Source organism: Toxotes jaculatrix, chromosome 15, assembly GCF_017976425.1.
Source record: "Toxotes jaculatrix isolate fToxJac2 chromosome 15, fToxJac2.pri, whole genome shotgun sequence".
NCBI classification, from domain to species: domain Eukaryota; kingdom Metazoa; phylum Chordata; class Actinopteri; family Toxotidae; genus Toxotes; species Toxotes jaculatrix.
The window spans coordinates 22,030,900-22,044,678 of record NC_054408.1 but is presented as its reverse complement, the minus strand read 5'-3'; the positions used below and the strand labels follow the sequence as shown (position 1 = coordinate 22,044,678).

The following is a 13,779-nucleotide window of genomic DNA, read 5'->3' as shown; positions in this document are numbered from 1 at the left end:
ACGGCTGTCCAATCACGCGCCGACTGGGCGGAGAAACGGGCGGGCCGACCCTGAGGTGCTCCAATCAGAGCGCTCCTACGATAAATACTACACATGTGCTCACACATTGATTATGACGACCCAACGACAGCGTGTGAATGATAACCGGGCTAAATGGAAAACTTAGATGAAAAATAACATTTTTATTCAATAGTTATCCGACAGTGTCATCATTCAACATTCACTGTACATGTACAATCCAAGTAATTCAACAGGTGTTAAGACAGAAAAGGCAGCTTTTCTTGAGTTTAAGCAGTGCACAATCTTTGACACTGTATTTGTACAAAATCACACACATATTAAAGTTATAGATTCAAAATCAATGGTAGAAAATTAAACCAGAAGTAAAAATCTTTATTTCCTTCTTGAATTGTACACACGGACACGCACACATTGTCCAATCAGTGAACCTCAACAGATTAAAAGATGAGAGATTCACGGTGAACAAACTCTGCCATAGATTCAGCATGAGCTCCGCAAATACATGAAAGTAGTCTGTCGCTGGAGTCAAAAGGCTTGTTCGTCCTCACTTTTCAATCACCTGTACAGCTGCAAACACATTTCTGAAAAAAAAAAAAACAGCTCATCAGTCATTAACAATGCTCAGCAGACCATTCAGCTTCAACCTGCAGGCCAGTTCTTCCTCTTGGCTTGCTAAAATCTGTCGATTGAGTTCCTTCAGTCGCCATGCCATTGACACACGAATGGCTTTGGGCCCAGTTGCTTTCTCCGACAGATCATCAGGCTCCTGCGAAGTCAAAACAATGAAAACACATGATTGCTGCAACCTGTGCTGGCAACATTTACAGAACACTCACCAAACTTCAAGTGTAAAGCTCAGTAGGTTTGACCAAACTTGGTCTTTTCTCAAAGAGTGACTGAAAGAAAAAAGCTGAATCATGAAAGGAGGAGAGATGTAGTACCTGTGCAGGTGTGGCATCTCTAGTCTTGGCTGTGGGGGAGTGGGTTATGGTTTTGGGCATGGACAGCAGTGTGGAGGATGGAATGAAGAGTGGTGTGGACAAGTGGTCCAAGGGGTCACCATCCAGCCAACGCTGAAGCTGCTCCGTCACCCTGTAGAGAGAGAGAGAGAAAGCGAGAGAGAGAGAGAGAGAGAGAGAGAGAGAGAGAGAGAGAGAGAGAGAGAGAGAGAGAGAGAGTTAGACAGGACACTCACATATTTACCAGTGACAGCAGGACAAGTTCATCTACAAACTGAACACTGACACTTTATTCCTTTATGATAAGATTATTTAGTTCTCCTTCCAATAGAGTCAACAAGCAAAATGGTGTTTTAAATAAACATCAAGCCTACATGAAACACATGTATCTAACAGCAGAGCTGCTGTTGTACCTTCTGCTTTCAGCCTTCTCCTCCTCTAAGCTCTGGAGGACTTTGTGGGTCAGTAGTTCTTGTGCTGTGGGAGTGTGTGAGATGTCCAGCGGGGCTGCTGAGGCCACGACAGGCTCCGCCAAACTGTGGAACAACCTCTGTCTGAGGGACAGACTGGTGGGTGTGGAAAAGGCAGCTGCACTTGCCCTGAAGGTGGAAGAGGGAGGGTGAGGACGAAAGGGAGATGGGGGAGGGGGTAAGAAAAGGGAGAGAGCAAAGGAGGGACACAAAATGCAAGGTCACTGTGATGCAACTTGTACTCGTTTGGATGTTCTTGTAAACTATGCTCACCTTCAGTAGTGTTACACTGGTGTGTTTGCCCTTTATAACCACCTACTCCGTGTGTCTGTGTAATAACTGCCTAACACTGAATTGGCTGTTTGCATTCTGCAGTTTTAAGGTTAAGGTAACAGTCTAGACGACTAACAATACATTTTTAGAGATGTCTGGAGCCCCTTACCCTTCCTTCTCCTGCTGCTTCTCCCTGTGTGTTTGTCTGACGGCCTGGGTCCACTCCTCAGGTGGCTGGAAACCTTTGTGTGACTCTGTGGGGAAGTAAACCAGGATCTCGCCATCCTCTGTCACAGCATCTTAAACAACGAAACAAACAAATAGTTACATTTTCCTTATACACCATCAGCGGGCACAGGTGGAAAATGCGTGCAAATTCTTGATCTATAAACCACAGTAAAATAAGTTTCCACACCTTCACAGGCAGGTGGTCCAGGTATCTGCCAGTCTTTCAGCTTGTGGTCTATGCAAATCACCAGCACGTCGTCCCAAGGGATCTGACTGTAGGGTGGACACACGCTCTCATCTCCACTGCTCCAGCTTCCCATGGTTACCTGGGATCTGGGGGTTCGGGTACGGTGACCCTTTAGTCTGACCCTTTCCAGGAGGTTTTCCAACTGCGACATCAGGAGAGGCTGACTGCAACGTGAGACTGGGATCTGAGCAGCGTAGCGATAGATGGAGGAGCAGAGCTCACACCACGAGTCTAGAGAGAGGGAGACAATAAAGGAAGGGAGGTTTCTTTGTACTCAGGAGGATACAGCTGAGGATTGGAAAAATGAATACAAACTGTAGTGTAAAAAAAAAAAAAAAAGTAGCCTCCCTGCAAACAGAAATGACATACTAAAGCTGTGTCAGTCACTGACCAGTGGCAGATAGCTGCTCCCACTGTGGCAGCTGCAGGCTGAGGATGGCTTTGCGGAGCCAGGCCAGGTGCTGAGCCGAGTTCCAGCCCAGGTGAGGAACAAATTCTTGGGTATCAGGCAGGCAGAATTCTCCCGGTGGCCATGAGAGTTTGCAGAGGTCCTGGGATGACACTTTATCAGCTATGTGAGCCAGGACAGCGTTGTACAGCTGGACGACAGGTGCAGGGTCCTGTGAGGGAAGACATGCGGCGGCTCGCTCCTGGCGGTGGGCGTAAACTCTGGAACTGAACTCATGACTCAAAGTGGCCTCTACAAGCTGCAGCAGGGTCTGGCAGGTGAGTGAGAAGGACGGTGGAGCACGGGCCAGCACCCAGCGCATGGCCTGGATTAGCTAGAGACACACACACCAGGACAGGTGGGAGACAAGACGGAGAGGGTTAACAGGCCATAAAGACTGTTTCAAAATGATTTAACTTTATCTGTAGTAGTGATTTTAAATTGAAGACAAAGAGGAAGGAGAAGAAAGAGATGAAGGAGAAGAGAACAGGAGGAGGAAACAAAGAGCAGGAGGAGAGAAAGAAGGAGAGAAGTACAATCCTTTCTCACCCCTGTGTATGGTGTAGTACCTGTTTGGATCCCTGGATGTCACTTGTGGTCTCTGGTATGAAGAAGAATGTGTACTCTGATATCAGGCCTTCGTTGACCAGTGTGTGCAGCATCAGGGCTAAGGGACATCACACCGTAAGAGGAACACTTCAGGGTTTGCATATTTGTATTGTTTCATATAAACTGCCTGACATACAGTGTAAGAAACACGTGTGTCTTCATTACCTTCTACAAGTTTCTGTGTATCAGCAGCTCCATCGGTAGGTCCTGGCACAAGAATGACCAGAGGCAGTGGGCAGTGCCAGGTGCTGGCTTGTTGCAGCTGTTTGAGCTGAAGCAGGGCCGACAGCAGAGGAACGTCCTGCTCGTCGTGCCCGGGCTCCATGATGGGCATGGCGGGGAGCAACATGATCAGAGCTGCTGTCCCCTGGAGCTCACAGCTTTCCTCCATTTTGAACAGGCCGTCTTCAGTCAGTGGGCCTCGGGAAGCCTGGGACATAACAAGAAGAAGAGTGGTTGGAAAACTGTGCCAAGGCAGGAAAATAATATTTTTGTGAACCTAAATAACTACAAAATTATATATAGAGAGTGGAACCATACATTTATACTATTGCACCAATGTTTCAAAAGTTTTCTGGCAAGTCCCCCTTCAGAAGCTGAAAAAACGTTTGCACACCCCCACTCCACAATTGTTGTCAATCATTACCAATGACAGGGAAAGCAAATAAGAAAAAAGGATCCAAGTTGTATCTTAGCAAAATAAAGGTCAGCACAACACCATCTGCAAACTCTGTTTATTTTCTCTACACAAATCATATTTTTTCTACTTAGTTTCCCTCCACATTTTCCCCCTGGTCATTAGTAAGTTGAGATATTTAGTGTAGCATGTTTGATGGCTTTGCTGATGGATATACATTTCATTTGAAATACAATAGTAACACTAAAATGCCAAGTCTTGGCTTTAATTTGGGTAAGTTTACATCAGTATAGAAAGACCTGTGTAGGAGACAGAAGACACAGTGCACAAACTGCAAGGGTCCTAAAGTAACTGGACACATGGATACTAAATGTCCCTTGAGCAGCTGTGTGTCATTTCAGTGTTGGTTCAGGCACACATGTGGTTCAGATTTGACTGAGAAAATTGCCATTTAAATTGAGGTGGAGATGTCTGTGATGACAGACAAATGACTTTGTTTGACTTCCTGTGTATCTGTCCAGTTAGTTTTGTACCCCTAAACTCTGGGCATCGTGCTGAAAGGGCTATATTGTCCACACAGGTCTTTTAACTTCAAATTGAACATTAGCTGCAGCCTGATCTAACCTTGATGCTGATGTAGACTTGGTGAGTGCGCTGTCCTTTCTCCTGCAGTGTGCTGGAGACACAGAGGGTCTGCAGTGTGCCATCGGGCTGCTCCTGCCTGACCTCTGACACCTTGTCACCACCAAGTTTCACCTCCAGCCAGTCTGACAGGATCCTAACACACAGGACAGGAGAGGTCTGATGAACACTGGGTTCTGGTGCCGTGATCACGAATGAATCGAATGAACTATCAAAGGAAATTAAATATCTGCCTGTCACCACTGCTGTTATGTCGTGTTGACCTACTGTCACAGTGCACTGCAGCGGCCTACCTGTCTGCCAGGCTGGCTACACTCTCGTGGTCGCTGGGTAGGAGGAGAGCAACTTTCCAGAAGATTCGGTCAGGTGGGTCAGGGATATTTTCTGCCACCAGGGCTGGCAGGTTGAGCGGCGCCCACACTGTCTCACTGAAGGCAACATCAAAGAACCGTCAACACGCTGCTTTGTGACATGGACCACTGACTGAACACACATACTGATCAACTCAAGACTTACTCAAGCAGCCGCTGATAGTAGTAGTGGACTCTCATCTGGTGGACTGCATCTTGTCTCATCTTTAATAATCTTAACAAGATAAAAAAAAACATGGAGTGGTAAAATGACATTCACTGATTTAGCCTCAGAGAGCATGCTGCAAAAACCCAACCTCGTGTTGTCCACAGACCTGGACAACAACACTGACTGGACATGAAAATACCTGGTGCTAGACAGAGACAGGGTGCCAGCGTTTCCCAGGTTGACCAGACCACGGGCAAGATCTGCTATGGAGGGCTGTATGGGGGCGCTGGGAGCCAGAGCCTTGAGTTTGAAACGAGGGTCCACACAGCAAGGAGCTGCAGGGAAACCTCTCATCTGTCTCTTCAGCTGCCGACGAACTGCTACCACATCACGCCACCTGGTGGTACAGATGAGAAGGGGGACAAAAGGAAAGTTATTGATACAGGATATTTGAATTCTAATATGTATAGGTGATATTCAGGTGCGTTTGTTATCAAATATTTGATATTGGCCAGGCAGAGAAATGTTTGCCTGTTTTCTTACCTTTTGATGTACTTGTGGATTCGCTGCAGCTCAGCATCGAGGATTTCTTCAACCATCAGAGCAATGTCTGCATTCAGAGTCTCCTCAACTAGACTGGTGCAGACCTGCTCTGTGCATTTAGCCACACACTCGGCTTTCTCGTTCACCGCCTGCCTGAAAAAGGTTAACAAATAAAAAGAATTACATTTTGAATTCAGTGGAATTCATTTGTGAAAATGGGAGATAAAGGGATTTTATTGTATTTTATTGTCAATATAAGGAGTCATGTTGCCCACGTAACTTCATTTTCTATGAGTTTTTATTAATTTATTGAAACTGAGGGCTTTGTAGAAAGACAGTGTGAGAGCTGGTATTACCAACACAGGCCATATAAAGTGTTCAAACACTGACATGAGACCAGATCAGAGCTTGAAGAGCTTTAAAATCTTACTGGATCTCAGAGGAGGCGGTCTCCTTGATGGTGTCATCTAAAACTTCGTGGATGATCTCTGTACAGAGACTGAGGCTGAACTGAGCCAGGAAAGCCTCGTGCTCCTGCCTCCTCCTGGTACACACAGAAAGTGAAAACAAAATATGGGTGAGTTATGGTTGAGTACTTTTTCATCGTGCAGCCCTTCTCTGGATGTCAGAAACTGAACGGAAAACGTGGCAACAGTTTATGAGTATGTGTGCTTGAACAAAAAAAACACTAACAGAGCAAACAAAACTTGTTTTGCGTTCTGTTTTTTGGCTCAGGGCAGAAGGCGCTCTCCCCTTTCTTAATCAAGCTGAGCATGATAATAAACGGCAGAGTGCAATAATATCACTGCCAGTAGACCAACCTGGCTTCTTCAAGCTTGCGTTTCTCTTCAGCGACACGCTCCTGTTCCAGCTTCATCTCGGTGGAGGACACCTCCTGCAGCATCTGTCCCAACACCTCGCTCACCAGTGACTCCACCTGCACACTGCTCTCACTGCAGAGCCACAAAGGTGGACAGCACAGGACAGCAAGTGAAGTCATCTTAATAAAACAGCCTGAGGATGTAGCCGACCACTGACTCCACACATTGTAATCTAATTAACTCATGCTAACTTTGAAGAAGTGGGTTAAGTATGATGTACATTAAAATGTATGTCATTTGAACTTATCATGCACAAGGAAAGCTGGATGGATTACAAATCATCTGAACTTACGCAAGAGCTGTTGTGACGTAGCTGGCACCAACATCAGCGACCTCCCTCACTGCTGCTTCGACCACCTCCTCAATCACACAGTCTAGTTCAGCCATGATGTCCTGCAGATACAACACAGCTGGTCAGTACAGGTCACTGTTGCTTTTATGAGCTCTAATTAAAGATGGACTGTTCTAACACTTTAACAACAAATTTACGAGACATACTTAGTAATATATACAAGGATCAGAGCGAAAGATTATAATAGCCACAGTGCAGACAATTCAGTGAGAATGAATTAGTCCATGTGGTTTGATCTTTCCTACCTCATCGCTGTACACCGGCTGCGGTATGGCTGGAGGCGAGGGCGATTTGACGGGCTGAGGTTGAGATATCGGCTGGAAGAGCTGCTGGGCGTCTGTCGGGTGGGCTGGGCTGTAATGCGATTCGCTCTGCTCGTCTGTAACAGCTGGAGGAAGCCCAAACCCTGAGGGAGTGTCCACAAGTGATGCGACCTGCGGCGGCAGCTCAGCGCTGGCTGACGCCTTAACCTCCAGCTTGGCAGCAGTAGCTGAGACAATGAAGAAAATCAATGATGAATCTTGACACTGATGTGATAAAATATGTCCTTGCTTCTCACAATGAATTTTAAGACAACTGCAACTGAGACGATGCAGGTCCTGTCACTACAGAAGGTGTTTTATTCCTCATGAAAATGTACCAGTGGGTCTACAATGTATCATAAAATTGGTCAAAGAAAAGGTGAAAAACTGTATTTTACTTCAACTCTTTAATTTTCCAACTGCATACAAACACGGTGCAGGGGTTGGTTTAACTGAGTGACTGCATCCAGTGCTCACCTTAACAGGTGCATGTCCTGTAACTGAAGAAAACATGTATTACGGTGTGTAAAATGGACCCAGTACCTTTAAACTGGCTTGAAGTGGGCTCAGCCAGAGGGCCCTCTCCACGGTACTTGTTCTGGGAGTCAAAGCTGCAGACGGGAGTGTGCCGGGGAGGGTTAGGGAGGGGGCCTCCGTTCACCACCTCTCCCATTAACACGGTTCTCTTTGCAAGGATGACCTCAGACTTTTTCTGGGACAGTGGCAGCTCTGGCTCCTGATACGCTGTCCGACTCAGTTCAACCATACTGTGAACAAAAAAAGAGTGTTTCATTTTGAACCCAATGACTTGTGAATGCTGCTAAGGAGGTTATGGGTGCAGAGAGGCCAGCGGCACCATTGTGTGGCCTTTGATCTGACTCTCTAACTCTGAGGCTCAGATGTGTGATACTTAGCACAATGGAGCTAATATGATATCAGCTCACTGTTCAATTCAAATATTTCTTTAAAAAAAAATCACACTTACCCATCGTTCACATTAAGGCCGTACTGCTGGATGAAGTCAGATGCTTCTGTGATGCTGCGGAACATGAACATCCGAGCTATGTCCTCAACTGGAAACGCAGTGGACCGTGGACCCACGGTGTGGGCAATGTTCAGGGCCTTCAAGGCCTTAGCTCTGACCTGCACACGCACAGGGGGAAAAAAAGAAAAACTCAATGGAAACGCAACATTGTGTCTGGACTTGCTGCACCATGTGACATTTCAAAACACCTGCTACTTTAACGTTGGCGGTAGCAATGGCTGTATGTGGCACCAACAGTAATAAACAAACACTGTATGTAGTCATCCTCTGTGACTGATATACACTTAATATGGAACATGAATAATTGACAATGACTTCTGCTTGGATTCACCTCATCAGTGTATATAATTTCTTTTTCAGAAGCTCATGCTTTTCTCTGTCTCTTTCATTAGTAACAGAACCCAGTTCCTGACCTGATTGAAGTATCTGTGTAGGAGGCAGCTGGCGAGGTAGGAGGCTGCTTTCACCAGCTTGAAGAAGCGAACAAAGTTGTTGCTGTTGACTGCAGCAAACGCCTGAACTGCAAACTTCACCTCGGGCGAGTTGCGCACGTCGTCACGGAACTGCTGCACCTCGCTGTGTGGACATGAAAGCGTGAGGAAGATTTGCATTAGATTATGGACTTAAGTTTGTAATGCAACAGAACATGTATTTCAATGACACTTTACAAAAACATTATGAACACCTAATTATTACTTTTTATTCTCATCAATTATTTCATCGTCTGTGTGTGTGTGATTCCATGACTGACCGCAGGATGTCACCATCGTTGAGCTTCAGCAGCACGCTGTACTGCCGGAACTCTGCCTCTCGGGGGCAGTAGATATGACGCGTGGCCAAGTCCTGGTACATTTCCTTGAGACTTTGCAGGCACTTGGTCATGTTCTCATTGTTGATCTTGGCATCAAAAGATGACATGTGCTCCTCGCAGAGGTGGTGGGCACAGTGCACATGGAAGCGTGTGCACTTTTCAATCAGCGACACTGTGTGTGGGCAGCAGAGGTGCTGCTGGGTGATGTCCTGTGTGTGGGACAGAAGAACAGATCAGTCTGCAACACTGGCGCTGAATTAAATGAGCACTACACATGACAAACATAAATTACTCCCAGAAAGAGTGTGACGGAAGTTATCTGCTGTTCAGACATGTTTGAATTACCTTACGGATGCCACGGGTCCTGTTCCAGACAAAGTCATACCAGTCGCGGTAGTTGTCTTGGCCCTGATCCATGATCTGAGTCACCAGATAATCCATGGTCATGCTGAGCACAGGCAGGGGGCGCAACTCATGGGACAGGGGCTCCTCCTGATCCGCTGATGAGCGACTGTACTCTTTGATCGCTGCTGTGTGGTCCACCTAGTTGGGGACAGGAAGTTTAAGTTTATTTATTGATCCCTCAAGCCTCCTTCACCACTACCCATATCCGTTGTGCTTGGTCGAGGAATCAAACCAGCGAGCCTCCGATCTCTGGCCTGTCCAAAGTCCAAAGCCGCACTCTTAACCTGCTGCGCCACGGCTGCCCCCAGGGTCAGTTTCATTTAAAAAAAAAAACAAAGAAAATGTGTAATGTGAATGTGAAACATAGGCCTTAATGACATTACCATCTCTGTGTCTGGGAAGACCTCGAATATGCTGAGCTGCTTCCGTGTCTCTCTCATGTACCTCTCCTTCTCTGGACACATGTCAGGACACGTCCCCACAAACACCTTAGACAGGTCCAGGTCTGTCCGCTTTGGTCGACCTGTGCAGACATATCATACACACGCTTTGAATGACCATGGTGTTTTTCAGCCATATAAAAAGGCTGCATTAGACTGATGGGAAAAGTATTTTCACCTTGACGCAGGATCTTGTCTCTCTGCTCCAGGAGGCGATACTTGTCTTCAGCTGTCTCTGCCACCTGGCCAATGAGATGGAGGAGGGAGGAGGGGACTGGGCGCTCGGAGCTCTGGGATTCTGTGCTGCTCTCCTTCTGGGGTTCGGTGTCTAACTGCAGAGACTTGGCCACTGGTGACTTCTTCACTGGAGAGCTGACACACAGACGTACACATGTGAGAAAATCAAGTCACTACAGCAACATTTTCAGTTATTTTCAGTTAACTCTAAAACACTCTAAACTCCTTCATAGTGGTGTGGTGTTACCTGCGGCTGAAGGTCAGGGTGTTGGTGACTGCAGCAGCTCTGAGGGGAGGTCTTCTGAGAGGGGAGGAAGCAGCCTTGGACGCTGTGTCCTCCTGGCTTTCTATGTCTGCCTCCTCCTTTCCTGCTGCAGGCCTGCTCCCTTTCTGTCCTGGACCTAATGCATGAAAAAAGGAAATATGAAATAAAATGCTCAGGACACTTTACTTACATATATAACATGTTGTTATTTTCTATTTACTTTTACTTGTAGGGCTACACCTCTAAACAGAAACTTCAATCCAGCAGAAAAGGGTTCTAGCAATAGTTTTTATATTAACTGAGCTTTTCATATTTACTCTGCTTCTTTTTCTGCCACAAGAGGAGAAGTTCTTGTCGATGCAGGACTTTGCCTTTCTTCTTGGCCCTTGCTGCTGATACCTGCAAGAAAAACGAAATGAAAAATACACATCATCATCTTAGGCCTGTCTCACACACTGTCTGGTGACACAGCAGGTGATGCAACAAACCAAACCTGCAAGGCGGCGTTTTTTCAAGCTTGTTCAAACATATGAAAAGACCATCATTCCACCAGTAAAATATCAGTAAAACCAGGCTACAATACTGTTCTTCTAACTGACACTATGAGTAACAAATAAAAATTACTGTTTCAAATGATGTGTGCTTGTAAAACAAAGCTAGCTGAGGACTAAATGTGGTTATCATTAGCTGAGAGTTTTGAGGAGGCTCGGTAACTCCAGATAGCCAGAGTATGGTGAACTTGCTGTGATGCAGACAGGTAGGATGAATTAAACTCACATGGTCATCAAAATGTACTATGGCCAGGTTCTTGGCAGGCCGACACAGGACTTTAGAGACTTTGCCGAAACGAGCAAAGTGCTTCTCGATAGTGTCCTTCTTGTTGAGGGCTGGAGGTATATTCCTGCACTGGATGATGGTGCAGTCAGAAGGAGACATGCCGCTGAGGCTTTCTGAGCTCTCCCTGCGTACGCCACGTTTCACAGGAGTTACAGTTTCAAGCTTCGGGTCTGAGGCTTTTGCTGAATCTAGATAAGGATGATGGGTAATAGGCAGGCAACAGAATTAGCATAGTCTAATCATGCAGTGTGCTTATATAATTTATTTAATGATGAAAATTTCTATCTGGGTTTCTTCATCAAAAACAAAAATTATTGTGTTTTCATAGCAGGAGAAGAGGGTAACAAAATGAATATTGCCCACAAATAATCATCAAAAACAAAATTCATGTTCAAAAATCAAATTTGAAGATTTTTTAAAAATCAAGTGTGAAGGGTCATGCAACCAGTTTCTTCAGCAGTTTCAAGTATGTCATTAAAAAGTTACGGTAGTGAAAAAATTAAAACCACTGATAAACGGGTCATTCAAAGGTAATTGTTTAAGATACATTATGCAACAGCTGCTTCTCATGGTGCAAGCAGGCTTCAGAAATTCATAAACACACCCTGATGCAAAAGGCAAATAACACACTGTGTATGATTTGTAAATCTCACCTGACTCCTCAGTTTTTTCCAGCACATCCCTGGTGAGTGCTTGTACAGTGGGTGGTGTAACAGACAGGTTGTCATCCTGACCTTGGACATCTTCTCCCTCTGTCTCCTTCCACTTCAATGGCTGCGGCTGAGTCTCCTTTGTGGCATCTCGTCTTACTGGGTTAGTGCCTTCTTTACGGAGACCACTCACTGCCCTACTGAATAAGCCTCCCGTTGGGCCACGGGACCTCATTAGGGGCCTCTTTGAGGGGTGTCTTGGTGAATCTGCTTCTGCTGGAACATCCTCATCAGTGGCAGGCTTCTCTGGGCCACTGCCGGGGACAGCTGGATCCTCCTTGCGCTTGGTGCCTTTACTAAATCGTGCAAATATATTTGTATCCTCTAGGGCCTCAAGACCGCCCCTTTTCTCATCTGTGCTAGTCTCTGCTTGACCTTTGGTGCCACCAAAAGCTGAAGGTTGACCAAAATTGGTTCCTCCAAAAAGGGGTGTTGTCTGGGGCTGGGGGGCTTTGGCTGTAAAGCTGAAAGAAGATGGGGTGGTGGGCTGAGTGGTGGATGTCTTAGTGCTGGAGTTGGAGGGAGGGGCTGGCTGGGAAAAGGTGAACTGCAGAGTGTTTGTAGGGCCACTGTTATTGCTTGTTGTTAGTGGATTGTTTTGAGCAGAGATAGAGGGGGCTGCAGCTGGCTGTGAAAAGCTGAAACCCAGTGGTCCGGACTTATCACCTGACAACAGAGAGAAGCCAGTGGTGGTGCTGCTGGAGCTTGTCTGGTTTCCACTGCTGACAAAAGGTGAGCTGGACATTGAAGTGGTTTGAGGGTTAGCAGGCTCGGGGCTGGCACTGAAGATGGGCTTGAAAAGTGCCTCATTGGCGGGCTTGAAACTGAATTCTGATGACCCAAAGGCTCTGCTCTGGGTAACACTCTGCGCTGTGCCAAATACACTGGTGGTGACACTGGTAGACGATGGCTGTCCAAACGCAGACTGTCCAAATCCCAGTGGCCGGGGTTGCCCTAAGGCAGTGCTGGATCCAGAAGCCATTTGGGAGTTTCCAAAGACAGGGGGCTGCTGGCCAAAGCCAGGTGGCTGTTTGCCAAATCCTGAGGCCTGCTGGCCAAATCCTGGAGCCTGCCCAAATGCAGAAGTCTGTCCAAATGCAGGTGTCTGCCCAAAGACTGAATTCTGGTTTGGTCCACTAGTCTGTCCAAAAGCTGGTGCTGTGCCACTCCCAAAGCCTGAGCTACTCATTCCTAATGACGGCTGTCCAAATGCTGGAGCCTGGCCTATTGTAGGCAGCGAGGGAGGCTGTGCAGATGACTGTCCAAAGGCAGGGGCTTGTCCAAACATGGTATTTCCATGAGGTGAGGGCTGATTTAAGACAGATGGCTGTCCAAACGCTGACGCTTGAAAAAATCCCATAGATTGGGGCTGACTGCTGGAACCTTGCTGTCCAAATGATTGGAACAGGCCAGTCTTCATAGTGTTGCTTGGGGCTTGGAAAGCTCCACCTTGCGGACTTCCAAATGGGTTGGGTGGATTCATGGCGATGGGCGATGTTTAATCCTTGGTAGGTACGTGAAGGAAATGTTTCTCATCCAGACATTCAAGCAGAAGAAATTTGTAACACGTTCCCAGTATCTCAACCTTTCCGGTGCACCATCCTATCGCGTTGAAAGTCAACAAAGAGCGACATAGCAACAATGAGCGAATAACAATGCATGGCTCGGCCGCCTAGCATTAGCTAACATTACAAACACTGTTGACGTTAACGTTAGCTTAGCTGTTTCACTGCTCTTCAAGATGCTGTACTGGTAAAACACAAAAGTCTCGGGAAATACTGCAAAGTTATGCAACTTTGATGCACAAAAAATCTCACCTTTCGAACTTTGTGGTCGCTGTGTTGATTTTTGACTCAGTTTAAACACACTTTTTCACATCCGGTTCCGGTCCGACAAAT

The 13,779-nt window shown here is 46.5% G+C and overlaps 1 protein-coding gene across 1 annotated transcript; it reads right to left on the bottom strand.

The window, feature by feature from the left end:
* Nucleotides 1-168: 168 nt before the first annotated feature.
* Nucleotides 169-13,767, bottom strand: LOC121194178 (minichromosome maintenance complex component 3 associated protein). The gene is made up of 29 exons (XM_041056848.1): nucleotides 13,699-13,767; nucleotides 11,825-13,483; nucleotides 11,112-11,359; nucleotides 10,652-10,733; nucleotides 10,317-10,470; nucleotides 10,011-10,204; nucleotides 9,776-9,915; nucleotides 9,333-9,530; nucleotides 8,928-9,196; nucleotides 8,590-8,752; nucleotides 8,117-8,274; nucleotides 7,675-7,898; nucleotides 7,075-7,319; nucleotides 6,770-6,870; nucleotides 6,418-6,549; nucleotides 6,027-6,140; nucleotides 5,597-5,749; nucleotides 5,253-5,450; nucleotides 5,051-5,119; nucleotides 4,828-4,962; nucleotides 4,517-4,670; nucleotides 3,421-3,685; nucleotides 3,216-3,313; nucleotides 2,590-2,980; nucleotides 2,139-2,429; nucleotides 1,893-2,022; nucleotides 1,394-1,579; nucleotides 963-1,113; nucleotides 169-787 (listed from the first exon to the last, which is right to left on the bottom strand). The coding sequence occupies exons 2-29, from the start codon at nucleotides 13,362-13,364 to the stop codon at nucleotides 626-628; spliced, it is 6,345 nt and encodes a 2,114-aa protein (XP_040912782.1). The 5' UTR covers nucleotides 13,365-13,483; nucleotides 13,699-13,767; the 3' UTR covers nucleotides 169-625.
* Between the last annotated feature and the right edge of the window lie 12 nt (nucleotides 13,768-13,779).

Bases quoted from the DNA above. Each gene is read 5' to 3' on its own strand.
- LOC121194178 (XM_041056848.1), bottom strand. From the start codon at position 13,364: ATGAATCCACCCAACCCATTTGGAAGTCCGCAAGGTGGAGCTTTCCAA. The intron at 6,141-6,417 runs GTTGGTCTACTG...TGTGTGTACCAG, and splicing joins CGCAAGCTTGAAGAAGCCAG to GAGGAGGCAGGAGCACGAGG. The intron at 2,430-2,589 runs GTCAGTGACTGA...CCCTCTCTCTAG, and splicing joins GGAGCAGCTATCTGCCACTG to ACTCGTGGTGTGAGCTCTGC.